Genomic DNA, 26,898 nt, shown 5'->3' on the forward strand with positions numbered 1-26,898 from the left:
ACTATTTTTGCAACTTTTTTTTTTTTTTTTTTAAAGATGATCGGTAAGGGGATCTTAACCCTTGACTTGGTGTTGTCAGCACCACGGTCTCCCAAGTGAACTAACCAGCCATCCCTATACAGGGATCTGAACCTGTGGCCTTGGTGTTATCAACACCACACTCTCCCAAGTGAGCCACAGGTCGGCCATGCAACTTTTCTGTAAATCTACAATCAGTTCAAAAAAAGTTAAAAGAATAAACAAAACTATGAATATGAAGCATACCCTCTCTGCACTTTTTTAACTTCCAGTGTTAATATGGCTAATACCATATTTTTGATTTTAGAACAAAATTACTATATTGTACACTCATACTAATGAAATATTTGTGGAATGAAAACCTATGATCAGCGGAGCTGGCTGGTTAGCTCAGTTGGTTACAGCATGGTGTTATAACACCAAAGTCAAGGGTTCAGATCCCCTTAATGGCCAGCTGTCCCCATCCCCCCTAAAAAAAAGAAAAAAAGAAAAAAAATCACCTACGATCTAATGACTCCTGTTGATATGGTTGAGAAATAATACATTTAGTACGTTTGCCAGGGATTCAACTTCCAGAGTCCTACTTTTAGGCAGAATGAACGGAAGCTCTTTGGAAGTTAATCTGTACTTTGCTGTTGACTCTGCTTTTTAAGTGAAACGTGTGACAAAAAAATCAATTTCATGCCCTCTGTACTTCTAAAAGCACATTTTTAACAGTTGTAATAGTAAAAATTTGAATTTAGAATTTGTTTAAATGTCCTTAGGAATAAGAACTGGCATTAAATAAAACAGCAAAGAGATAACAGAAGTTTAAGCTTATAAGCACAGATTGTTAGTTTTATTTAATTGCAAGTGATGCAATCTGTGTATACATTTTTTCTCTTCCAAGTTCTTTAACTGCTAAAATTGCCCTTATAGAGATGACAAATATTGTAAAATGTCTTTAATTAGTAATATATTAAATCTACCTGTCATGTGTTACATTCTGTATGGAGCCTTTGAAATGATGTTTTGAATGTTTATTTACAATCGGTGAAAGCAGATGGTTCTGTAAAACTTACAGGTAATTACAGGCTCCTTAAACACACAATATACATATATTTCACCATTTAAACAGAAGCTCATTTTCTTCAAAAGCAATTTTTTACTACTTTCTCATAAAAATATAAAAAAGACAACATTTATAATTTTAAAAACCTATATTTAACCCAAATCAAGATTTTTCTGCAAATGCTACCTTTCCAAAAAGTTTAAAAGACATCACAGAATAATGTGATGCTAAACCAAACAATCTCACTGCAATGAGTAGTTCACATTTAAGAAATGTTGTGCAGTATTTCCTTTCTTAACCTTTCATGCTAGATTTCAACTGTGTATATGTTATGTAAACACACCAGATTAATCCTAGTCATACATGTGTATGCAGTAGACTGTCATATATGACCAGTTACCATATGAACTGTCATTCTATAATTACAAAAGTGGCAAAAGGCAATCTTTATGAAAGCTTAAAAAAGTCTTTTTAATAAAAGGCAACCAACATTGCCCTAATTTTCTGTAAAACTTATCTCTCTTCCACCTACCTTTTTGCCCCTTTGAAAGGTACCCTTTATAGCATGTTAAAACCAAAGTATATTTATAGTACTTTTACTTAAGTTAGCCTCTTACATGGCTGCTTTCTTTTCTGATAAATTGAATTTATCAAAGGCACCGAGATTAGACTCCTGTGTAGTTTCAGATTTTTTGTCCCTTTTTAGGTTTCTCTAGAATGACTTTCCTCAGAAAAGAGCAATTCTAAGAACTGAAGGAACCGGAAGAAAATGAATGATACAACACAGCAACTTGAAACTTGTAGCATTCAAAAAGTATAAATATATTAATAGGTTCCTTGAACCTACTTAGGACAAAAAGTTAGAATAGCTTTCTGAACATAAATGTAAAAACAGAGCACATTTATTAACAGTAGGAGAACTCCTAAGCTTACAGTAACAATGTATTAAATCTTGTGTAATAACAGCCAAAAGCATTAGAATTTCATTGCCAGATATTCTGATGCATTATCCTGAAAATACATCTGATACATACCATTAACATATAACAAAGTATGACATTTATTCTACAGGGAGAAAAGATAAGTTTTATCACAAAATCAGACTTACTGGATTTTAGCCTTGATTAGGTTCTAGAGATACATTTTAAAGACAAAAAAGAAAAACGAGATTTACCCTTAAAATAAAAGTCTTTATATGTATAATCCATTATTAATACTCTTTATGCTGTAACAATGTAAAACATTTATAAACTTTTGAACTCTAGAAATTTTGATCAGTTAACCTATTCGGCCTTAACATATTCTAAATTCCCTTTTGAGAATCACATTAACATTTTTCAGTCCATCAGTCCAATATGGATGGAGAAATTCTATTTCTTTTTCTTCTTCTTTGGTGGTTCATCCTCCGAGCTGCTAGCTGTGCTGGTGCTGCTACTACTGGAAGAGCTGGAATCTGAGTCTGAATCAGAGGAGGAGGAGGAACTTGTGGAGGAGGCTGCAGTTGATGAACTAGAGGAGCTTTCATCTGTGTCACTGTCCTCTGAGGAGGATGAGGTAGACGTTTCTTCACTCTCTGATGAAGAATCACTGGCTGAACTGTCACTGCTATTACTACTGGAACTGGTTACACTCTTAGACCTATTAGACAATGGACAGTTATATACTTGGGAAGCTGACATTTAACAGAATGCTTAAAAGCAATTTCATATAATGTACGAGGGTTTGTCAAAAAGTCATGGAAAGACCCATATTATTTTTTAATTCTATTTTTCCATGAACTTTTCAATGTACCCTTGTATACACGTACATATTGACGCTTTGCTAGCATGTTTTCTGCAGGTTTGATGCTTTTGGGATGACCTAACTTGTAAATCACACCCCCTCTCTTTACAAGGTGTTACTTCAGAACTTAACTCTCTTGGGTAGAGTTCAAGTTAAGCTTATCTACTCTATTATGCTTCAGAGTGAATAATGTTAGAATAAAGTTGTGGTGTAACAAAAAACCTCATACAGAGTGATAAAAGTCTCATAATCTTTATTTTAACTACTCAAGACTAGATATGACTGGCTAACAATTTCTTAACAGTCTGAAAACATTTCCTATTTTAAGCCAAGAGAATACAATTATTTACTATTTTTAGAACTTTAGAAAGTTGGAGAAAAAGGAGAAATGGAGGCAATAGATTCCAGACAGGTAAGAAGAGGAATATAACAGAAAATGGGATAATTATGGATTACAAACAAGAGACTTCAGATCCAAATCTTATAGCTATTCTTTTAAAATCACCCTTTCCAGCCCTCCAACTAGTATTACATATTACCTATGTAATTCTCCTAAAGCCACACGTACCTTTTTTTCTTGGTCTTTCTTTCTACATTAGTTTCTCCAATGCTGATAAACATGAGGGGGGAAAAAGCTCCTGTTAATACAGTGATTATACACAGCTCAGAAAAACCCTTCTGCTAACCCCAAAACTCATTTACACTGGAGAAACACTGTGTCTTTTATAACATGTACTCAGAGTACAGTATTTCTTGTTATAACCAAGTGGAAAGTTTCCTATTGTAGGCTGTATGTGGTACATGCAGTCAGCTTAACCAGCACATAAGGCAAGACATTTTATCACCCATACCTTAAAAGCCAGGTAAGTAAGTAGTTAAGATGACTGGATGCACAAATTTGACTCTTTTTAGTTTGGAACTTAGGTTGACATAGCTAAATCAATTAGTTACTGAACAACAGAATAAAGCAAATAATAGTACAATGATGCCTGTAATTTGTAACTTGAGTTCCCAGAATAATATAAATGGCCATTCCATATATATATATTAGCCTTTTAATTTAAAACAACTATTTATGGGAATAGAAAGAGTTTTGTTACAGCAATACCACTAAATTCTTTGAATTCCTCCCATGTTATATTCCATAAGTCACATAATAATCTGTCATTAAAATATATGTTTAAATTGACAACTCAATTAGGTTCTCCTTCAATTTTGTTGGGTGAAAAAAACTTACAAAGGAACTTATTCTCAATAATAATGGACATTCACTTTCTCAGAAAAAACCTTTTAGGTTTTTACAGGAGGATAATACACTAAGGTACAATTAGAGATGGGTGAGACGTATGCCTTTCTTTGTGAAATTAAAGAAGGGTTTTTGGGAAAGGGAGAGTGGAAAAGGAGAATCAGTAAGCAAGTTCTCATCAAGATTTGTTTGGGGGGGGCCACTCCCCGGCCCCCGGGCTGCCTCCATTTTCTCAGGTGGTGGGGGCTCCGGCCCGGCTTGGCCAAGCCTGTCCTCCTCGCCTGGCTTGGCTCCTCACTGAGCCTTCCCACTTGCTTGCCCTGGCGCGGGGCTTCCCGGGGCCTGCGGGCCGGCCTCCCCTCCCACTCCCTCCGCGGTTCTCTGGCGGGGCTGGTGGTGTGGGGCGTCCCCGGCCAGCGTCAGGAGGGCAAGGAAGTACAAGCTGGGCCGACTGTCACTCCACCACACCCTGGGCTCCGGCCCCTGGTAAACTTCCTGTTACCGGGAGGCAGATACCATCTCTGTGGCCACCAGTTTGGAAAAACGCCTAACCAATTTCTGGTTAGCAATAAGGTGGTCGGAGAGTTCCCGAGTTCACTTGAACCTGCTGGAGAGCTGACTGCGGGCGGGCACCGGAGTTGGTCCGCACGGGGGGGGGGGGGGGGGGGGGATTCAAAGGTGAAGCGTGTGCTGCGGGCTCCTCCCCCGAGGAGCTCACGCTCCGGTGTGGGAGATAAGACAAGTACACAAATAACCGCGATACCAGGAGAAGGTGATAAGTCCCGAGAAAGATCTACACAGTGCTACAAAGGCACCCAGAGCGACCGGTCGTCTGCACCTAGCAGAAACCTGGTAGACTTCCTGGGCAAGGCGGTGCCGAGCAGGGTCTTGAAGGCCCAGCTGATAGAGGAGGGTTGCAGAAGACACGTCCCAGCCCAGCCCAGTGCGCACAGAGTGGGGAGACGTCTGGCTAGGGAGGCGGAGACTCGACAGAAACCACACACCCTGTGGGGCCGCCACTGCGAGATCCAGCAGCCTGGGCCAGAGCACACGGAACAGGGAGAAGTCCTGCATGGGAAGTGGAAGCTCAGCAGAGACCACACACCCTGCGGTACCACCCAGTGATCCAGCAGCCCAGCAGAGTCCAAGCTGACCAGAGAGGTGGCTCCCCCGAGAGGCCCAAGACCTGAGGCAACCACACACACAAGGCACTAGAGGCCAACTGAGCAGTCTGGGTAGCCATACCAAATTGGCAACCACAGCAACATCTTAGTTAGTCAATAGTCTCAAACCAGTTGACTGTGAAAGCCCCTGCCACAATGAATAAACATCAAAAAAAAGATACCAGAAATACAAAAATTCAAGAAAGTACACCACCAAAAGTTAATAAATCTCAAACTCTAGATCCTATAGAACAAGAAGCCCTTGAAATGACTGACAAGGAATTTTGAGTGGTAATTCTAAGGAAACTGAATGAGATACAAGGAAACTCAGCTAGACATCATGATGAAATGAGGAAAAGTATACAGGACCTGAAAGAGGAAATGTACAAGGAAATCAATGTCCTGAAAAAAAATGTAGCAGAACTTGCTGAACTGAAGAAGTTATTCAGCGAAATAAAAGACACAACGGAGAGTTGAACCAGCAGGCTTGTCGAAGCTGAAGAGAGAACCTCTGAACTTGAAGATGGGCTGTTTGAAATAACACAAGCAGACAAAATAAAAGAAAAAAGAATCAAAGACATTGAAGAAAATCTGAGAGAGATATCAGACAACCTTAAGCGCTCAAATATCCGAGTCATGGGTATTACAGAAGGGGAGGAAAATGGAGATTCCATTGGAAACATATTCAACAAAATAGTGGCAGAAAACTTCCCAGGTATAGGAAAAATCACAGATCTTCAGATCCAGGAAGCTCAACGATCTCCAAACGTATTCAACCCAAAAAGGCCTTCTCCAAGACATGTCATAGTCAAATTGGAAAAACTCAGAGACAAAGAGAGAATCTTAAAAGCTGCAAGAGAGAAGCATCAAATCACCTATAAGGGAACCCCAATCAGGCTAACATCAGACTTCTCATCACAAACCCTAAAAGCTAGATAGGAATGGGATGATATTTTCAAAATACTAAAAGACAAAGATTGCCAGCCAAGAATACTCTACCCTGCAAGGCTATCCTTCAGAAATGAAGGGCAAATAGTATATTTCTCAGACAAACAAAAACTGCGGGAGTTCACTACCACACGACCACCCTTACAAGAAATCCTCAAGGGAGTACTGGGTTTGGTTCCTGAAAAATAACTACCACTGCCATAAAAACCCAAGAAAAATCTAAACCCACTAGTATAATAAAAATAGCATCCATGAAGAGAAAACAAGCAAACAAAAACACTATCTACAACCTAAGGAACCAACAAACACAGAAAACAAACAGTATATCAGAAAGCAAGGAACAAAAGACACCCAAGACAACCAAACAACCAATAAAATGCTAGGAATAAATCAACACCTTTCAATAACAACTCTTAATGTAAAAGGCTAAAATTCCCCAATCAAAAGACACAGACTGGCTTACTGGATTAAAAACGAGGACCCAACTATATGCTGCCTACAAGAGACCCACCTCACCCATAAAGATTCACATAGACTAAGAGTGAAAGGATGGAAAAAGATTTACCGTGCAAACAGAAAAGAAAAACGAGCTGGAGTAGCTATTCTTATATCTGACAAAATAGACTTTAAACTAAAAACCATAAAAAGAGACAATGAGGGACACTACTTAATGATAAAAGGACTGATGCATCAAGAAGACATAACAATCATAAATATGTACACACCCAATGTTGGAGCAGCCAGATTTATAAAACAAACTCTATTAGACCTAAAGAAGGAAATAGACACTAATACCATAATAGCAGGGGACCTGAACACCCCACTATCAATATTAGACAGATCATCTAGGCAAAGAATCAGTAGAGAAACACAAGATCTAAACAATACCCTAGACCAATTGGAATTGGCAGATATCTACAGAACATTCCATCCAACAACCTCAGAATAGTCATTCTTCTCATCAGCACATAGATCATTCTCCAGGATAGATCACATATTAGGTCACAAATCAAGTCTCAATAAATTCAAAAAAACTGGAATTATCCCATGTATTTTCTCAGACCACAATGGATTAAAACTAGAAATTAATAACAAACGAAACTCTGGAAACTATACAAACACATGGAAATTAAACAGCATTCTACTTAATGACATATGGGTCCAAGAAGAAATCAAGCAGGAAATCAAAAAAATTATTGAAACTAATGAAAACAATGATACATCATACCAAAACCTGTGGGATACCGCAAAAGCAGTATTAAGGGGGAAATTTATTGCATTAAATGCTCACCTCAGAAGAATGGAAAGATGGCAAGTGAACAACCTAACACTTCACCTTAAAGAACTAGAAACACAAGAACAATCCAAACCTAAAGTTAGCAGACGGAAAGAAATCATTAAGATCAGAGCAGAACTGAATGAAATTGAAACCCAAAAAACAATACAAATGATCAATGAATCAAAAAGTTGGTTTTTTGAAAAGATAAATAAAATTGACAAACCATTAGCATGGCTAACAAAAAAAAGAAGAGAGAAGACTCAAATAACAAAAATTAGAAATGAAAAAGGTGATATTACAACTGATTCATCTGAAATACAAGGAATCATTCGAGACTACTATAAACAACTATACGCCAACAAATTTGGAAATATGGAGGAAATGGATAAATTTCTGGACACACACAAGCTCCCAAAACTGTACCACAAAGACGTAGAAAATTTGAACAGACCAATAACAATAAAGGAGACTGAAGCTGTTATCAGAAGGCTCCCAACAAAGAAAAGCCCAGGACCAGATGGATTCACAGCAGAATGTTACCAAACATTCAAAGAGGAATTGACACCGATTCTTTACAAACTATTCCAAAAGATTGAAATGGACGCAAATCTCCCAAACTCATTCTATAAAGCAAACATCATCCTGATACCAAAACCAGGTAAAGATATAACCAAAAAAGAAAACTACAGGCCGATATCCTTGATGAATATAGATGCAAAAATCCTCACTAAAATACTAGCAAACAGAATACAGCAACACATACGTAAAATTATTCACCACAATCAAGTGGGATTCATCCCAGGGATGCAAGGTTGGTTCAACATATGCAAATCAATAAATGTGATACACCATATTAATAAACTCAAACACAAGGACCATATGATCATCTCTATAGATGCTGAAAAAGCATTTGATAAAGTTCAGCACTCATTCATGACAAAGACCCTCTATAAGTTAGGTATAGAGGGAAAGTATCTCAACATAATTAAAGCCATATATGCCAAACCCACTGCCAATATCATCCTGAATGGGGAAAAGCTAAAAGCTTTTCCTTTAAGAACAGGAACTAGACAAGGATGCCCACCATCACCACTCCTATTCAACATAGTGTTGGAAGTACTAGCCAGAGCAATCAGAGAAGAGAAGGAAATAAAGGGCATCCAGATTGGAAAAGATGAAGTCAAACTGTCCCTGTTTGCAGATGACATGATCCTATATATGGAACAGCCTAAAACCTCTACAAAAAAACTGCTGGAATTGATAAATGATTTCAGCACAGTAGCAGGATACAAAATCAACACACAAAAATCAGTAGCATTTCTTTTCTCCAATAGTGAACATGCAGAACGAGAAATCAAGAAAGCCTGCCCATTTACAATAGCCACCAAAAAAATAAAATACTTAGGAATTGAGTTAACCAAGGAGGTGAAAAATCACTATAATGAGAACTACAAACCACTGCTGAGAGAAATTAGAGAGGATACATGAAGATGGAAAGATATCCCATGCTCTTGGATTGGAAGAATCAACATAGTGAAAATGTCCATACTACCCAAAGTGATATACAAATTCAATGCAATCCCCATCAAAATTCCAAAGACATTTTTCTCAGAAATGGAAAAAACTATCCGGTCATTTATATGGAACAATAAAAGACCACGCATAGCCAAAGCAATGCTGAGCAAAAAAAATAAAGCTGGAGGCATAACACTACCCGACTTTAAGCTATACTACAAAGCTATAATAACCAAAACAGTATGGTACTGGCATAAAAACAGACACACTGACCCATGGAATAGAATAGAGAATCCAGAAATCAACCCACACACTTACTGCCATCTGATCTTTGACAAAGGCACCAAGCCCATTCACTGGGGAAGGGACTGCCTATTCAGCAAATGGTGCTGGAATAACTGGATATCCATATGCAGGAGAATGAAACTAGATCCATACCTCTCACCGTATACTAAAATCAACTCAAAATGGATTAAGGATTTAAATATACACCCTGAAACAATAAAACTTCTTAAAGAAAACATAGGAGAAACACTTCAGGAAATAGGACTGGGCACAGACTTCATGAATACGACCCCAAAAGCACGGGCAACCAAAGGAAAAATAAACAAATGGGATTATATCAAACTAAAAAGCTTCTGCACAGCAAAAGAAACAATTAACAGAGTTCAAAGACAACCAACAGAGTGGGAGAAAATATTTGCAAAATATACATCTGACAAAGGATTAATATCCAGAATATACAAGGAACTCAAACAACTTTACAAGAAGAAAACAAGCAACCCAATTAAAAAATGGGCAAAAGAGCTAAGTAGGCATTTCTCTAAGGAAGATACACAAATGGCCAACAGACATATGAAAAAATGCTCAACATCACTCAGCATCCGGGAAATGCAAATCAAAACCACATTGAGATACCATCTAACCCCAGTTAGGATGGCTAAAATCCAAAAGACTCTGAACGATAAATGCTGGCGAGGTTGCGGAGAAAAAGGAACTCTCATACATTGTTGGTGGGACTGCAAAATGGGGCAGCCTCTATGGAAAATGGTATGGAGGGTCCTCAAACAATTGCAGATAGATCTACCATATGACCCAGCTATCCCACTGTTGGGAATATACCCAGAGGAATGGAAATCATCAAGTCGAAGGTATACCTGTTCCCCAATGTTCATCGCAGCACTCTTTACAATAGCCAAGAGTTGGAACCAGCCCAAATGTCCATCATCGGATGAGTGGATACGGAAACTGTGGTACATCTACACAATGGAATACTACTCAGCTATAAAAATGAATGAAATACTGCCATTTGCAACAACATGGATGGACCTCGAGAGAATTATATTAAGTGAAACAAGTCAGGCACAGAAAGAAAAATACCACATGTTCTCACTTATTGGTGGGAGCTAAAAATTAATATATAAATTCACACACACACACACCCAAAAATCCCGGGGAGGGGTGGGGAAGAAGATATAACAACCACAATTACTTGAAGTTGATACGACAAGCAAACAGAAAGGACATTGTTGCGGGGGAGGGAGGAGAGGGAAGAGGGAGGGAAGTTTTGGTAAGGGGCAACAATAATCAACCACAATGTATATCGACAAAATAAAATTTAAAAAATAAATAAATAAATAAAAAAGATTTGTTTTGGGGAAAAGTATATATATAAATGATGACCTAGAAATTGGTTATTTATCTATTCCTGCATGACCCCTGAAGTGCTTTCATGTCTCCCAATTGGAAGACTGCTGCCTTGCAAGTCCAGATATTTAAGACACTATTATATAGCTAACAGATGTTATGAAGATGCTGCTTCTAATCTGTAGCACTAAGTAGACCCAACACCTTCCTATTTCAACTTCTCTAAAACCTGTATACTTACTTATTTCTTAGGAATTCTAAAAAACGTTATTCAAAGGACATAAAAGAGTAAATAATTTCCAGTCTCCCTCCTATCCAGTTCTCCTTATAGGAAGTAACCACTATTATCATTTATATAGTTTTTAAAAATTCCATTATTCTTAACATAAATCATAGCATATCTTATATGCTGTTCTGTACCTTGTTTATATACTTAATGTATCTTAAACAGCTTTCCATATCACCTCATATAATCTGCCTCATAGTATTCTGTTATTTCATTGACAGTTGAGGCAATAAAGCAAAATGATTAAGAGCATGGACTCTAGAGATAGGCTGGATGGTTTAACACTTACCTTTTCCACTTACTAGCTGTGCAACACTGAGCAACTTACTGAAACTCTCTGTGCTTCAGTTTTTTAATATGTAAAATAATAATAATAATAATATCTACCTTAATACTATAGATGTAAGGCTTAAATAAGCTAAGTGCTCAGTACAGTGCTTGATACATAGTAAGAATTCATTAAACATAAGCTAGTATTATAATTAAACTCTGGAGAACCACCATGAAGCATTCAGTCCCTTAATAAATTCTATAAATATAAATAAAAAGTATTTGTTTGGATACCACATGTAAACCTACCTTTGCTGTAATAACAATCGGTTTTCTTTTTCTTTTAAAGCTTTCTTTAGTTCTGCTGTTCTTGAAGGCCTATGTAGGTATTTTCTTTTTCCTGTGCATTCATATGTCCAATGTCCAAATTCCAAGCATTTCTGACATCTTACATGTTGCTTGTTTGCTTCACTACAGAACAGAAAATAGAATACAAGCCTTAATATTTTGCCTTGATATTTTCTGCCCCGAAAAACATAAACAATATAAAGTGTAAAATAACGTTTATTTTTAAGGTGCAATCCATAAAAATAAACATCATTTTACACTTTATATGCTTTATGTTAGATTTAATACAAGGCACTATAATAAGTGGATAAAAGCATGGATCTTGGAGTTAAGATGGAATTCAGTTCAAATCTTGGCTCCTCAATTCCATTCCAGTAATGACAGATAAGGTAATTCCAACTAACTCTTCAGCTCAGAACTAGAAAAGATAGTCAAAATATCTTAAACAATCTGCTTAAGGAATCAGAGAATTAATAGGGGGTAAAGAATAACTAAGCCAAGACATGGAGGAAGATGAAAATCCAGAGTTAAGTTAACTATTGTGCTTGTAATGTTTGTCCATCTCAGGAGGGTAGGCATCACTATTACAAGGTAGGGAGACAAACTGTATCCAGAGTTAAGACTCTGAAGGGCTGTACCCTGAGAATAAACCAAACCTTATACAGACTGCAGCCCAGCTTCTAGTCATCTGAGAGACTGAGAAAAATCTCAATCCCTAAAATTGGATTGAGATATAATAAGAGTAGAAAGATAGGTGAAAGAGAGTTGGCCGGTTAGCTTGGTTGGTTAGAGTGCAGCCTTATAACACCAAAGTCACAAGTTCAGATCCCAATACCGGCCAGCCACACACACACACAAAAAGTAAGAAAGGTAGGTAAAAGGAAGAAATAAAACTGTCATTCCTTATTAAAGATATATTATGTACATGGCAAATCCAAAAGAATTTATAGATAAAATACTTAAAAATAACTAGAATTAATTAGCAAGTTTAGCAAGGCTTTAGATTGGGGCTGACAAACTTTTTCTGCAAAGGGTCAGATAGTAAATATTTTAGGCTTTGAAAACAAGAGGCAAAATTATGGTATAATACAAGTACTTATATAACGAGAGAAAAATTTCCATAAATTTTTGACGAAAATTAAAATACTATAACATTTGAGTACAATTTTATGTAATAGAGGCCTACTAATGAGAAAAATGGAATTCTTTCTTAGAGATAACATTTCACTCAGTTGGGGTTCAAAGTTAGTGTTCTCCATCATCAAATTGGTTGTAAATGTACATATGTAAATAACATTCTTAGCTAACAAGCCTCCAAAAACATAGCAGGCAGGATTCAGTGGACCATGGTTTGTAAAACCCTATATATATAAAAACCAGTTGAGTTTCTATATAACAAAAAGTTAAAAATGAAATTTTTAGAAGATATTTATAGTACCCTAAATAATACCAAATATCAAGAAATAAATCAAAGAAAACATGGGCAAGACTTCTATAAAAAAAACAAATGTTACTGAGAAAAAGTAAACATCTAAATAAGTAGCTAAATAAATAGAGGTATATACCATGTTCATAGATTGGAAGACTCAATATTATAAAAATGTCAATTCTCCTCAAATTGATCTATAGATTTAAAATGATGTCAATCAAACTCTCAACAGATTCTTTGGGGGGTTTTGAACTTAATAAGCTTATTCTAAAGTGGAAATGGAAATTCAAAAGGCCAAGAATAGCCAAAATAACTTGTAAAAGAACAAGTAGGGAAGATTTGGATTAAAAGACATTGACTTATTATAAAATACAATAAGAATATGAGAGCAAAAGCATAGAAATAAGCAATCAGAACAGACTATAAAGTCCAGAAATATGTACACATATGTATATTCATATATACATACATAATATATATGAACATTTAATTTATGACAAACGTGGCACTAGAGGACTGTGAGGAAAGGACAGATTATAAATGATGCAGAGATAACTGGTTATACATATGGAAAAAATAAGACTTTACTCTCTACTATATTCAAACATTAATTGTAGACCTGGCCAAACAATAAAGGTTTTAGAAGATAGTGTGAGAAAAAAATGACATAGAAATTCTTTTTAAAAAAAATAAAACATGGGCTGGCTGGTTAGCTCAGTTGGTTGGAGCATGGTGCTGAATAACACCAAGGCCCAGCGTTCCATCTTAATCCCAGCCAGCTCCCCATCCCCCAAAAAAAGAAAGAAAAGAAAAAGAAAAAAAAGACTGATAAATTAGACTGTATTAAAGTGAAGAATTTCTGTTCATTAAAATATACTATGAAGAGAAGGGAAGCTAAAAAGTGGGAGAAGATATTTGCAACATATATAACCAATGGTCTCACCTCCACAATACACAAAGAATTCTTATGAGTAAATAAGAAAACGATGAATAGCAGAAAAACAAAAGGAAGCAGAAACAAAGTACAAAAATTAGATTGGGAAACACAAATGAACAACAAACATGAAAAAGTGCTCATTAGTAATCAAAGAAAAGCAAATTAAAACTCCAATAAAATACTATGAGGCACCCATCAGAAAAACTAAAGTTAAAAACTGGCAATAGCAAATGTTAGCAAGGATATATAGCAAGAGGAACACTCCTCATTACTGATAAAAATTATTGTTGATAAAAAAACAAATTGGTACAACCATTTTGAAAACAAAGAAATTTACTACAGTTGAAAACATGCATATTCTGTAGCCCAGCAATTCTACTTGTAGGTATTTACACAACAAAAAACCATGCACAACTATACTAGAAATGTATAAGAATATTACCTTTCCTTTATGCAGCTTTTTAAATATTTGAAACAATCACAACCTTATAAAAAAGTTGTAAGTACACCTCAAAGAATTATTTTCCCTGAACCATTTGTAAGTTGCCAACCTGATGCTTCATCATCCCAGAATATTTTACTACATATTTTCTGCAAACTAGGACATTCTCCTACATAATATAATGATCAAAATCAATAAATTAATGGTGATACATTCCTACTATTTAGACCCCATTTAAGTTTCATCAAATGTCCCAATAATGTCCTTAATAGCAAAATTCAATTCAGCACCAATGTTGTACTTGTCATATCTCTTTAGTTTCCTTTAGTCTGGATGAGTTCCTCACTGTGTCTTGCTTTTCATGACCTTGACGCTTTTCGAAGATTGCAGGACAGTTATTTTGTAGAATGTGCTTCAATCTGAGTTGGATTTCCTTCCAAGCTCACTCAAGTGGCTGTTAGTAGGATGCTTCAGTTCCTTGCCATGTTGGCCTATCCATGGGCTACCCACAAAAAAGCTTTCCTCAGAGTGAGTGACTGAAACAACCCAAGAAAGAAGTCGGTTTTTTAAAACCTCATCTTAGAAATGACCATCACTTACACTGTATTCTATTGATCACACAGACCACCCCTGGTACAAACGGTGGGGATTACACAGGAGTGTACCAAGAGGCAGGGATCATTGGGGGCCATCTTGGAGGCTGGCTACATCTGATATCCCCTCATGTTTAGATTCAGGCTTCGCCACTGTAAAGTTATTTTTTGTCCTTTTGTAACTGTGGTGGTTTTAAAACATCTCCACAAATTTTTTGATACTCCTCATTTCAAGAGGTGGAGCCTAACTCCTCTTCTGGAGTGTGGCTTGGACTTAGCGACTTGCTTCTAACTAACAGAATAAAGCAGGGTAATGGAGTGTGACTTTGAAGACTAGGTCCAGAAGCTGCCATGTCATGAAGAGACTCAAGCAGCCTCTAGAGAGGCCCATGTGGTGAGGAACTGAGGCCTCCTGCCAATAGCCATGTGAGTGAACCATCTTGGAAGCTGACCCCAGTTCTGGTCAAGCCTTTGGATGACTGCAGCCCCTGGCCACATCTTGACCACAACCACACAGGACAGGCTGAGTCAGAACCACTAGGCTAAGTCACTCCTGAATTTCTGAACCACAGAAACTGTGAGTTAATGTTTATCATTATAAGCCACTAAATTCTAAGGCAATTTGTTATACAACAATTGATAACTAATACAGAAATTATTTTGTAGGCTACTACTCTATTTTTTATATTTTTAATTTTTTTTTTACATATTATTTCCTTTTGTTTTATTTTTTATTTATTTATATTTATTAATATTTATTTTTTACATTCTATGATGTTGTTGCAGAGCAGTTGGGGAGGAGGAAGAAGGAAATAGGGTGGGAGAAGGAAGAAGGAGGAGGGGTGGGGTTGAGGCCTGTGGCACACCCTAATTCCTGCAGGGGAGACCAGGGGGCTTCTAGTGGTGGCTTGGTCATTGCTGGGCTGGTTGCAGGTGTCAGGGGGCAGGGTCAAGGCCCTCAGCCCTAACCCCTCCCTGGCTTGGTAGCCCAGGGTATTTCCAGTCCTTCTAGGTTTTATAGGTGTTCTTTAGTGATGTGAGACCTTTACTAGTTAATATCAAACTTTGTCTCTGGTCTGTGGGTATTTTGTTTTTTCTTTCAGTTTTGTGTTGGATTATTTGCTGTTCCTACCACTTAAACTCTACACTGGAACTAATTTGTTGTCCTTTACTTACTTCTAAAATAGGGGAACTTCCTGTGGGGACCAGCACTTGAGCTGTGTGGTTGAGATAAATTGCTGCTTTGCTGCTGATTCCCTGGGGAAGGCTTTTTGTGCAGCTCAGGTTTTAGTGGTTGACTTTATAGGTACTTCCAGCTCTTGTGAGATCCAGTGCACCTGGGTTGTGTAGAAACTCTGGTCTGAATCTGAGTCTTTTCAGCAAACTGCACCCCCTACAGTTTGATATTCCTGACCAGTCTCCACTGAGTGGGCCTGTGTTGATTGGGGGGCAGCTCAGCTGTCCTTACTGTGCCCCAGTGTTCTCCTGGTGGGCCCATCTCCCCTACAGTTCATGCTCTGAACACTTCCCATGGGACAGGCCATGCACTGGTCCCTTGTGATGACTCACTGGCCTCTGAGTGGCTTCTTTTTTTCAGTTGTTGTGGCTCCTCATTCCCATGTGGGTCCAAGGGAGCCCTATTAGTGGTCTTGCTGGCCTGGGGGTCACCAAGGCCTTCTCCCCTGCAGCCTCCAAGCAACTTCATCCAAAGGATACAGCTGCGGCTTTTGCCAGCTCCTGCTCCGTGCGCTCAGCAGCTCCAGCCTTGAAGTGGCTGGGGCTCCAAATGGTCAGAGCAGTTCTTTCTTTCTCTCATAGTGGCTTTTCCCACCTTCATGCACTCCATAGGTCTTTCCTCCTCTTCCCCTGATATCTAGTGGCCCCAGCTTGGCTGTTGTTTTTAATAGTTGTAAATTGGTTGAATTGTGGGAGAGAGTGATCCTGGGGACTGTATATTCTGACTGGAAGCCCTGTGGGCTACTACTTTAAAGTATATAAATACCCTGCTCATTAAATATTTATTTTATTGATTTATTTATCTATCAGTATGGATTTATGTTTTTCTCTTTTATAATCTATCAAAATCATTTATTTTGATGCTCAAATTGTCCTATATTTGGTGAGTGGGAGCCCCCTTCAAGCTAGATTCTGTGTTCTTTTGACATGGCTCCTTCATTTTTTGAGTACTTTCTTGCTTTCTGGTCTAACAAAACATTCTAGGCTCACTTTGTATTTTCCCTGCCCCAGCCTGAAACCAGCCATTTCACCAAGGAGACTTGATGATTTTACAGCCAAGATAGGGGCACATGTGTGCTCACTGTTATTGGGATGTTGCTGCCCCCACAACTCTCAGTGGACAGAGCTAGGGAACATACACATGCACCCATCTATCAAATATACACATTTACATCTATATTTGGTATTTTGATAACCATAAATTCACAGTGATACCTTTAATTCCTATCCACCTTCACAGGGTTTATTCTATTTTTATCTTCATACTTCCTTCTTCGGTGGGAAATCTGGCTCCCATTATCCTTAATAGATCTGCTTATTTGGTCAATTCCCCTTAGGTAACCAAATGCCCACTGCTGCCACTGATACCCCCTCCTCCCATATAGATGCCCCCTTCACTTGGGATCTGATTGTCTGCCCTGCACTGTTTCCTGCCCTCGTCCCCTGTACCATGTGAACATGCTCATCATCATGCTACTTGGCTCTGATTCCCATTGCCAGGCTGGCCCCCGTCACATGGACACATTTCTTTTTTGCTTGGGCTCTGATACCCCATACCAAATTACGCCCCTCCTCCTTACCCTGTGTGGACTTTCTGCCCATGAGGGTGACAACTTGTGCTAAATTGCCCCCTTCACGGACACCCTCTCACCCTGCTTGGGATCAGACGCCCTCTGCACCAGACTTTTCTTCACTGGATGCCCTCTAAACCCTGCTGACACTGCAAGCCACTCCATGCCCTTTGTGCATGCCCTCCTTACTCCACTTCGGTTCTAATATTCCAATGCCAGCTCAACTCTCTGCACAGACACCAAATTTGTTTTACTCTACCTAATGGCTATTGCATCGAATTGTTCAAGAAGGGAAGAGGAAGAGGAAAAACTACACAATACTCTTAACAACATGATTTGTAATATCCCCAAAATTGAAAATAACATCAAAGTAGAATGGATAATTTGTAGTATAGAATACAGTGGAATACTTCTTAGTAACAAAAAAGAACAAACTACAGCTTCATTTAACTTAGGTGGTTCTTAGATAAGAAGCTAGACTCAAAAGAATCCATATTGTAGGATTCCATATAAAGCTCAAAGATAGGCAAAATTAAACTCTAGTGCATAGGTAGATGGTAAAAATACAAAGAGAAGCAACGAAGCATTTACTACAGATGTCAGGATAACAGTGACCTTTAGGGAGGAAGGAAAATGTTGTGACTAGGAAAGGCCTTGGGGACTTTTGGTGTATTGGCAATTTTTAATTTCTTGATCTGGGTGGTGGTAGGAACATGGGATATTCCCTTTATAATTTATTAGGTGGCATATTTATGTACATGTGTTATAGTTCACAATGATATACATAGCTATATGATCTTTTTCAATCTGATTTTTGACCCTCAGTTTCCTCTTCTAAAAAATGTGGTAATACCTACTTTATTAGGTTATTGTGAGAATTAGCTGAGACCATACCATGGCCTATACTTACCATGTGCCAGGAATTTAGCTAAGTACTACTATGCATAATCACACCCAATCCCTATTAACAACTGAATGAATTTGAAAGCAATATCCCTAATCTATGGATTGGGATGTTTACAAAGCAAGCAGTAAGGCATCTGGCATAAAGTAATACACAAATAAATGGGAGCTATTTTTACTAGTCTACACATTGGGCTAATCAGAATAATTCTGACCAACGATATATGGCAATTGAGATTTTTCTCCAAACATGGTTGCATAATAACATGTTAGATTCTTATTTTTGACACAGAGCACTCATCTTTTTATCCCTACTGAACACAACATTCAGTAAGTGTTTGTAAAATGAATGACTGTTGAAATGGGCAAAGGTTTAGGAGACTATAAATTGCTTACAACAGGCTTTTCATTAATGAATTCCTGCTTTGTGGCCAGACTGTATAATGTTGACAATAATTTATTTTTAGCATTTGTCCAAAATTTAAGCTAATCCTAACATGAAGAATTAATGCTTCGTGTAAGGAACTAAGACTACTTAGGTAGGTATAGTATTAAAAGACAACAAAAGTCAGCTTTTTGCATTCTTACGTTTCAACAAACAACTGCCAGAACCATGGCTATAACTTTTGGGCTTATCTCAATATGTACTATTGGAGCAAATTATAAAGGGCATCAATAAAAAAACACTCCAAATAAAACAGTCCATTAAAATAGGGACTTAATATTAGCTTTTCAGGAAGAAAAAAAAAGAATTACTAACACATTTAATATATACACAATTGCAATATGCATCCCAGAAATAACAAATTCAGAAACATATATTAAAAGGTAATGTCGCAAAAAAAATGTAAAGTCACAATTCTCATATAAATATAAAATGAACACGTGCCAAAGATTTTATTTAATCATTAATTAATGAGGGAACCAGCAGATGTTGTTACTGGTTCCAAAGAAGATTCAAACACCACACATATATGAGCATCCAATAATGCTGAAATGAATTTACAAATAGTTGAAAACTAGTCATTAGACACAGGGCAATAATTGACTGCACTGAATTTTTATGGGCAAGAATCTTCTGTAATAATACCAGCTTCCTACAACTTACAGATTTGTAAGGTAGTTCAAAGACAATGAAAGGAGCAGGACTTCATAGAGTCATAGCGAGGAAGGGTGGACTAGACAGGACACCCAGTAATCTTTTGTTTTTATCCATTTCAAAACCTTTTACAATTTTTCCCAACAATGAAGATATTGGGGGCAGAGGGAGTCTCTCTGAGTTAAGGCAACAGCCTTCTTTTCTAAGCTCATAGTTGTTTTCCCAGTGTTAATAAATCACCACTAAAAATACTAATCTTCCATATAGATAGCTGAATTAAGACACTTATAATTTGAAAATAAACAAAATTACCATTTCTTTCTACCCAGATGAATACCCTACTCAAATGACATTCCACTTCTGTATCCTAAGCTAAGTCTCAAGGAAGTGTTTTAATGGTACCGACTTTTTATGTGAAATGACCTTCTTTGATACCAAAAATATCAAGACATGCCTGCCACATAGGCAATGCTGTATTTTAATGCCTACTGTTGGGCAAAAACGAGGAAAGGGCACTGTATATAAACACACTGCTGGTAAGAATGGAAAGTGGCACAATTTTTCCAAAGGCGATTTGATAATACGCAACAAAAACCTTAAAAATCTGCATACCAAATACAAAAAATAACATAAAATATGATCATATAGCTAGAAAATCCCTAACAATCCAAAATAGAACTACTAGAACTAATAAATCAGTTTAATAAGGTCACAGGATACAATGTCAATATACAAAAGTCAACTCTTTCTATATACCAGCAAAAGTTGAAATAAAAAAACCCCTACTGTCACAATACTTAGGGATAAATCTGACAAAAGATGTTTTCTATCCTGAAAACTATAAAACATTGCTAAAAGAAATTAAAGAACACCTAAATAAACAGAGATATACATATTCATGAGTCAGAAAACTCAATTTCTTAAGATGTCAATTCTCTACAAGTTGATCTATGGATTCAATGCAAGCCCAACTGAAATCTCAGCAGGCTTATCCTAAAATTTATATGGGAATACAAAGAATCTAAAATAGCAAAATAACTCTGAAAAAGAACAAAATTAAAGGACTAACACTACCTGATTCCAAGACTTATTATAAAGCTATAGTTATCATGGCAGTGTGGATGGCAGAAAGACAGACAAATAGATCAATGAAACAGAATAGAATCCAGAAACACTCACACATACATGGACAGCTGTTTTTTGACAAGGGTGCAAAGGAAATTCAGTAGGAAAAAAATGTCTTTTCAATTACTGATACTGAAACAATTGTATAGCTATATGCAAAAAAGATGAACTTTGGAAAACAGTTTGATAGTTTCTTATAAAGTTAAATATACATTTACCATATGACCCAGCAATCCCACTCTTAGGTATTTAGAGAAAGGGAAACATGTTCACACAAAAACCTATTCATTAATGTTTACAGCAGTTTTATTCAAAATAACCCAAAACTGGAAAAAATCCAAATGTTCCTCAAGTGGTGAATAGAAAAACAAACTGGTGTATAAATACAATGGAATACTATAAGCAATTAAAAAAAAAGCACCATTGATACATGCAACAACTTGGATGGATCTCAAAGGCATTATCTAAGTGACAGAAGTTGGATTCAAAGGCTATAGACTGATCCTTTTTATTTTTATTTTTATTTATTTATTTATTTATTTGTCTTTTTCGTGACCGGCACTCAGCCAGTGAGTGCACCGGCCATTCCTATATAGGATTCGAACCCGCGGCGGGAGCGTCGCTGCGCTCCCAGCGCTGCACTCTCCCGAGTGCGCCACGGGCTCGGCCCTAGACTGATCCTTTTTATATGATGTTGTGGAAAAGGTACAGGGACAGAAAAATATAGGTGATTGCCAGAAGCTGAGGGTAGGGTAAGGGTTTACCTACAAAGGGGCATAAGGAAAATTTTTGGGTGATGGAAATGTTCCATATCTTGAGTTTGGTCATGGCTACATGACTATATGAATTTGTCAGAACTTATAGAATTGTACATTAAAAAGGATGAATTTGGCTATATGTAAATTATACTTCAATAAACCTAACTTTAAAAAAATGTCCATAACATTTGACCCAAAAATAATAACAGATATATGCAAAGTTTTAGTTGTAGGATTATTTATTACAGGAAGTATCATATGGCTTATAAGAGTAAATTTAACTATCCAACAACAAAGGAAATGGCCAAAAAACTAGTGTATATCCATAGAGAATACTATGAGGTCATTAAAAATATTATAAATTGCCTAAAAAGCTACACATTAAAATGTGCACAATGATTATCTTTGGTATAGGATTATAATACTTTTTTTCTTTATCCATATTTTCTAAGTATTTTACAATGAACATGGATTGTGCATGAAATCATAAAAAACATTTTAAGGGACATTTTTAAAGGAACATATAACTGAAAAGGAGTACAGAGGAGTGGTAAATTCCTGTAAGAGAAACATCTGAAAGCCTCCTTGTCAAAAAGAGCTGAGACTAGTGAAAAATATCAAGAGCATCAAAAACTTTTATTTCGTTGTTTTAGTTACGTTTACAGCACAAGAATTGAAAAAAGGACAAGCTCAATATTTTGGAAGGCAGCTATGCTCACCACTATACCACCAACGCGCTCTAGCTCAATATTTTGGACGGTGGGTAAACAGGCCACGAATGTTACCAAGTTATAGGCTCAAAGAGCAAGGATTATTTTGATTTTTGTTTTAACTCTCAAACACAAGTACATGCTGAATGAGAAGAGTAGAATCTAAGTCCAAGACACCTGAGGCGTAGGTAACAAAACTTTTATCTGCTCTGAATGTGTTTAAGTCACACGGCACAGGTAACTGCTGACATACCAAGTGAGATTGCTGTACTGCCACTGGGAATCTGAGGAACTCTGGCAAACGAATGGTGCTGAAAGACTGGAGATAGGCAAATGCTGTTTTGATTTTCAAAACAGGGGAAACAGGTAGATTCCACAAAATAGACCAGTTGACTTATACCCATTCCAGGCAAAATTCTGGCTGGATTTATTAAATCCATTCAGAAAGAAAAACCTTGATCAATAGGTATTGAATCACTACAGACTAATACCCTTATTGCCTTTTGCATATTTGTATTTCAATAAGATATCTTGGAAAGCCTCTCACAATATCCTTGTGAACAAGACAGAACAATTAGGTAGATCAGTTGAACATCATGGACAAAGAGTTCAGTTTAATGGTTTGAAGTAAATACATGGAGACAGTTTTGGCCTACATAGTTTGGTCCTGAATTTGGTTTTATTCAAGATTTTTACACACGACTTGAATGAGAACACAGATGTGCTTATTCATCAACCTGCAGTTGACACAAAGCTGAGGGGTAGGTAATGCGATGGATGACTGAATCAGGATCCAAAACGTCTTGAATGGCTGGAACTCTGTGTCAAATCTAACAAGATGAAATTTAACAAAGATAAAGGTAAGTCCAACACTTATGTCCAGAAAATCAATGTAAGACAGGGGAGGTCTAACTTGATGGCAGTTCAAGTGGAAAATAATCAGGGTTTTTAAATAACTGAGAGCATAGCTTGGGTCAAAAACACAGAAGTTAGAAGGAAGCAGGGTTTAGCTTCATAAATATTATTTTCCTTTCAGTTCAATATAAACTTGCTGATAGATTTGAAAAACACAACAGGCCACATCAGAAGGTGAGTATATCATTACTGGAGGTCTTCAAGTCAAGTTAGATGACTATTCTGGATTCTGAAGAGGGAGTAGTGGAATCCAGTACAGAGTTTAGTAGAAGAAATGATCCTAAATATCGTAGTGCCAAGATTCTACAATATTCTTACACATGGGTAGATGTAATTACAATTTTCAAGGTAAAAATAATTTCATTCCAATTGATTTAAAGTAGATTGATTAGTTAAGTCCTTGAAAGCTCTGCTGGTGGGGAGTTCATATTTAGCCCCCCCCTCTTTTTTCCTTTTTATTTCTCTCCTTTCCTCTATCAGTCCAAAGACTTTTTAAAAGAATGACAGTACTTTCTCACTTTGCATAACTACTTAAAAACAGTTTTAAACTTGTTATTATAGAAGTAATACATGTTCCTTATAAATAAAATTAAACATTTTTGATAAGTATATAATGAAAAGTAAAGGCTCCTCTCCTGCTTTTCCCCCCAAATATATTGCCAAAACTCTCCTGAACTCCCCTAGCCTCTAAAGGTGCTCATTCTCTGGAAGACTTAAAATCTAAGTGCCATATAGCTTTCATTTTATGCTACATATTTTCTTCCCAACAAGACTAGAAGCTCCTAAAGGTAAGATCTGTCTTTTACTGCTGTGTAGTTCATGTACCAAATACCAGCACAATATTGAAAAAGAACATTTGTTTAACTTTCTGATAATCTGAAACAAAAAATAGCAATATTATTTAGATGCTAAAAATCTTACTTTCACTTCATATTTATAGGTGACATTAGTTGGTTTTGCCAGCTCAGCATTCATTTACCCCCTCTGATCTACCCACCCAGCTCATCATTCATTTATGACCATCCATTCAATTATGCTGGGAATAGAATGAGATCTCAATCAGAGCTCACAAAGCAAGGTTCAGGGTTGGGCACATAAACCAATCTACACTAATGAAGTGCAATCAACCTGAAGCTGAGAGAATATAAAGGACCCTAGATACTGCAGCCTATTCAAGTGTGGAGCCAACATGCAAAAGAGCAAGCATGAGTGGCTTTCCACCAAAAAAAAAAAAAAAAAAAAAAAAAAAGAAGAGAGAGCAAGCCTGAGAGGTAGAGAGGGAGAAATGGGACCCTGGTGACATCATTTAGCACTCCTATTAAGAATTATTATCATCCCATTCTTGATCTCAGAACTGAATGACTTCAAAGCCTTCTTCCTTCACTAAACTTACTTCTCTGATTCCTTCTAAGTCTTTATTCTTACATTCAAGGAACTCTTCTCATCAGGCCTAATAGGTAGAGTGGATGGAGAAGAGAGAAGGAACAGGGCTATTTGAATAAAAAAGAGTAAGAAGAAGAAATATACACAAACATAAACATATATACAAGGGTACTTCAAAAAGTTCATGGAAATATAGAATTAAAAAATATGAATCTTTCCATAGCAGACTGTGAGCATGCAAATGGTGATGGCATGAAATGATGGGAGAATGAAAAAGTGATAGATGTTTGGGTGTGCGGGTTGATAGAAGAAAGGTCTTATAAGAAAGGCACATCTGGGATGATCCCTGCATTTTCCGTCCACTGTAAACCTCTTGTGCCACTGCTCTCTTGCTTATTAGGCACAATGGCCACGTTCCAGGTCTTAAAAACTAAGTTCTATTTTCAAAAAATAATAAAATCATGGCTGTCCTACAGATTAAAAAACAAACAAACAAACAAAAAACCAAGACAACAACTAAGTTCTTTCCAGCCTCAAAGCAGTTATGTTACTGTCTGGATGCTCTTTCTCCAAATCCTCTTTTCTCATCCTTCCATCTCTGTTCAAATGCCACCTCTTCAGAGATGCCTTTCAGGTCCAAGCAACCTAAAGTGGGCCTTTGCCTTTTTCCATCACAACATCTTGTTTCCTTTAAAGTTCTTATCACCAGGTGTGTTTACTTGTCCAGTTAATCAACTGTTCCCACCACTAGAATGTAAGCTCCCTAAAAGCAGAGATTCTGTCTTGAACACCTCTTTTTCTTCATATTCAAATTCTGGCACAGTGCAGTGGATGCTACATAAGTTAACATTTATTGAAGGAAAGAATGAATGGCAGAAAGTGAGAAGATAGACTGGGAGAAGTGTCGGCGTTGGAGGCAGGCTGTTCCCAGGGAAGGCGATAGGAAGCGCAGGAAAAGCCAGCTGGTCTAGAGGATGCACAGAGAGCTGAAGGTTTACGTCGGTGGGAGTGAAGGTGACAGAGCAGGGCTTCAGGCTTCCCCCAGCCGAGCGTGGGGTGGGAAGAAGAGCATAAACCCCTAAGTCCTGGGTGCGCGCATCAGGGACACCAAACGTGACAGCTCTCTTCAGACCGCGCTCTGTCCCGTCCCGCCTACCTTACGCGGCCGTCTTCTGCGAAAATTGCTAGCCTATGGTCACCAAACTTATCGCCCGGGCCGAGCCCCCCGGGAGCAGGTAACATGTGTGAGAAACGGCCATCTTCCGCCGGCCCCTACAGAGAAGCCGACACCCGCGGCCGCTCACCGGCCGACTGACGCGCGTCGCCCCGCCCCTAGCCCGCCCGGGGTCCCGAATCGGACCCTCACTTACGCTTGTCTCCGGGCTATGAGCCGATGCATGGGAGTCGCCATCTTAGTGCGACCGAGGCCTGCCGCGCTGGGTTTTGGGAAACTCCTCCGTGGGGGCGGGGACTTCGAACCCCGGCGGCAGTAGACGTGGGCGGCGCCAGACTGGTCTCGAGGGCCTCTGGCTCGGCCTCCGCAGCAGCATCTTGATGGAGCCAGTGGGTGGGGACGGGCTGGTCTAAGGTCTCCAGCGTGGATCTCGGGTTTTTGAAGGATAACAGAGAACATTCTCGAGCAAGGGACGTATATATGTGTGTATATATGGTGTGTGTGATATATACACACACAGAGACAAGACTGAAATTCTGCAGTGTTCAGAAAAACTAGAAGTAGTCTGGAGAATAAAATAGAAAGGAATGAGTTAAACAGGATTGAGATCATCAATTGAAAGAATGACTTTAGCAAACCAAAAAGTGCAAACATGTTAACTATTTATCTTTTGCTGTGTATTTCACAGGGATGTTATAAAGCCCAAATGAGACAATATGAGTAAAGTTGCTTTGTCAACTGTAAAAGGACTATACAAATATTATTTTAGGATATTTTAGCTGCATCTATATTTAATGTCAGTTCACGGAGATATTCTCTTAAATCCACATTCTTTGAAATACTTTCTGAAATAAATATGTAGGCGCTATGGATAGAGCATCAAAGTCCTTGTACGCACAGAACTTTCTACCGGTGACAAACAAAGGCTATGTTCAACAAGCATAAGTGCGCTAAAGAAAAATAACTCAAGGGGGTAAAGAGTGATTAGATTTGGGAGTTAGGGAAGGTGACGATGTGACCTTTGAGCACAATTCCTTCTTTAAAAATGGGATCTTACTATCTGTTTTGTT

The 26,898-nt window shown here is 37.7% G+C and overlaps 1 protein-coding gene across 2 annotated transcripts; it reads right to left on the reverse strand.

The window, feature by feature from the left end:
- Positions 1–827: 827 nt before the first annotated feature.
- On the reverse strand, positions 828–26,087 carry ZCCHC10 (zinc finger CCHC-type containing 10). 2 transcript variants are annotated; one of them, XM_063087167.1, is made up of 4 exons: positions 26,025–26,087; positions 11,515–11,676; positions 3,420–3,461; positions 828–2,707 (listed from the first exon to the last, which is right to left on the reverse strand). In XM_063087167.1, the coding sequence occupies exons 1-4, from the start codon at positions 26,063–26,065 to the stop codon at positions 2,440–2,442; spliced, it is 513 nt and encodes a 170-aa protein (XP_062943237.1). In that variant the 5' UTR covers positions 26,066–26,087; the 3' UTR covers positions 828–2,439. The 2 variants fall into 2 exon arrangements, with proteins under 2 accessions (XP_062943237.1, XP_062943238.1); XM_063087168.1 differs by lacking the exon at positions 3,420–3,461.
- Positions 26,088–26,898: the final 811 nt, after the last annotated feature.

Source organism: Cynocephalus volans, chromosome 2, assembly GCF_027409185.1.
Source record: "Cynocephalus volans isolate mCynVol1 chromosome 2, mCynVol1.pri, whole genome shotgun sequence".
In the NCBI taxonomy this organism is placed as follows: Eukaryota; Metazoa; Chordata; class Mammalia; order Dermoptera; family Cynocephalidae; genus Cynocephalus; species Cynocephalus volans.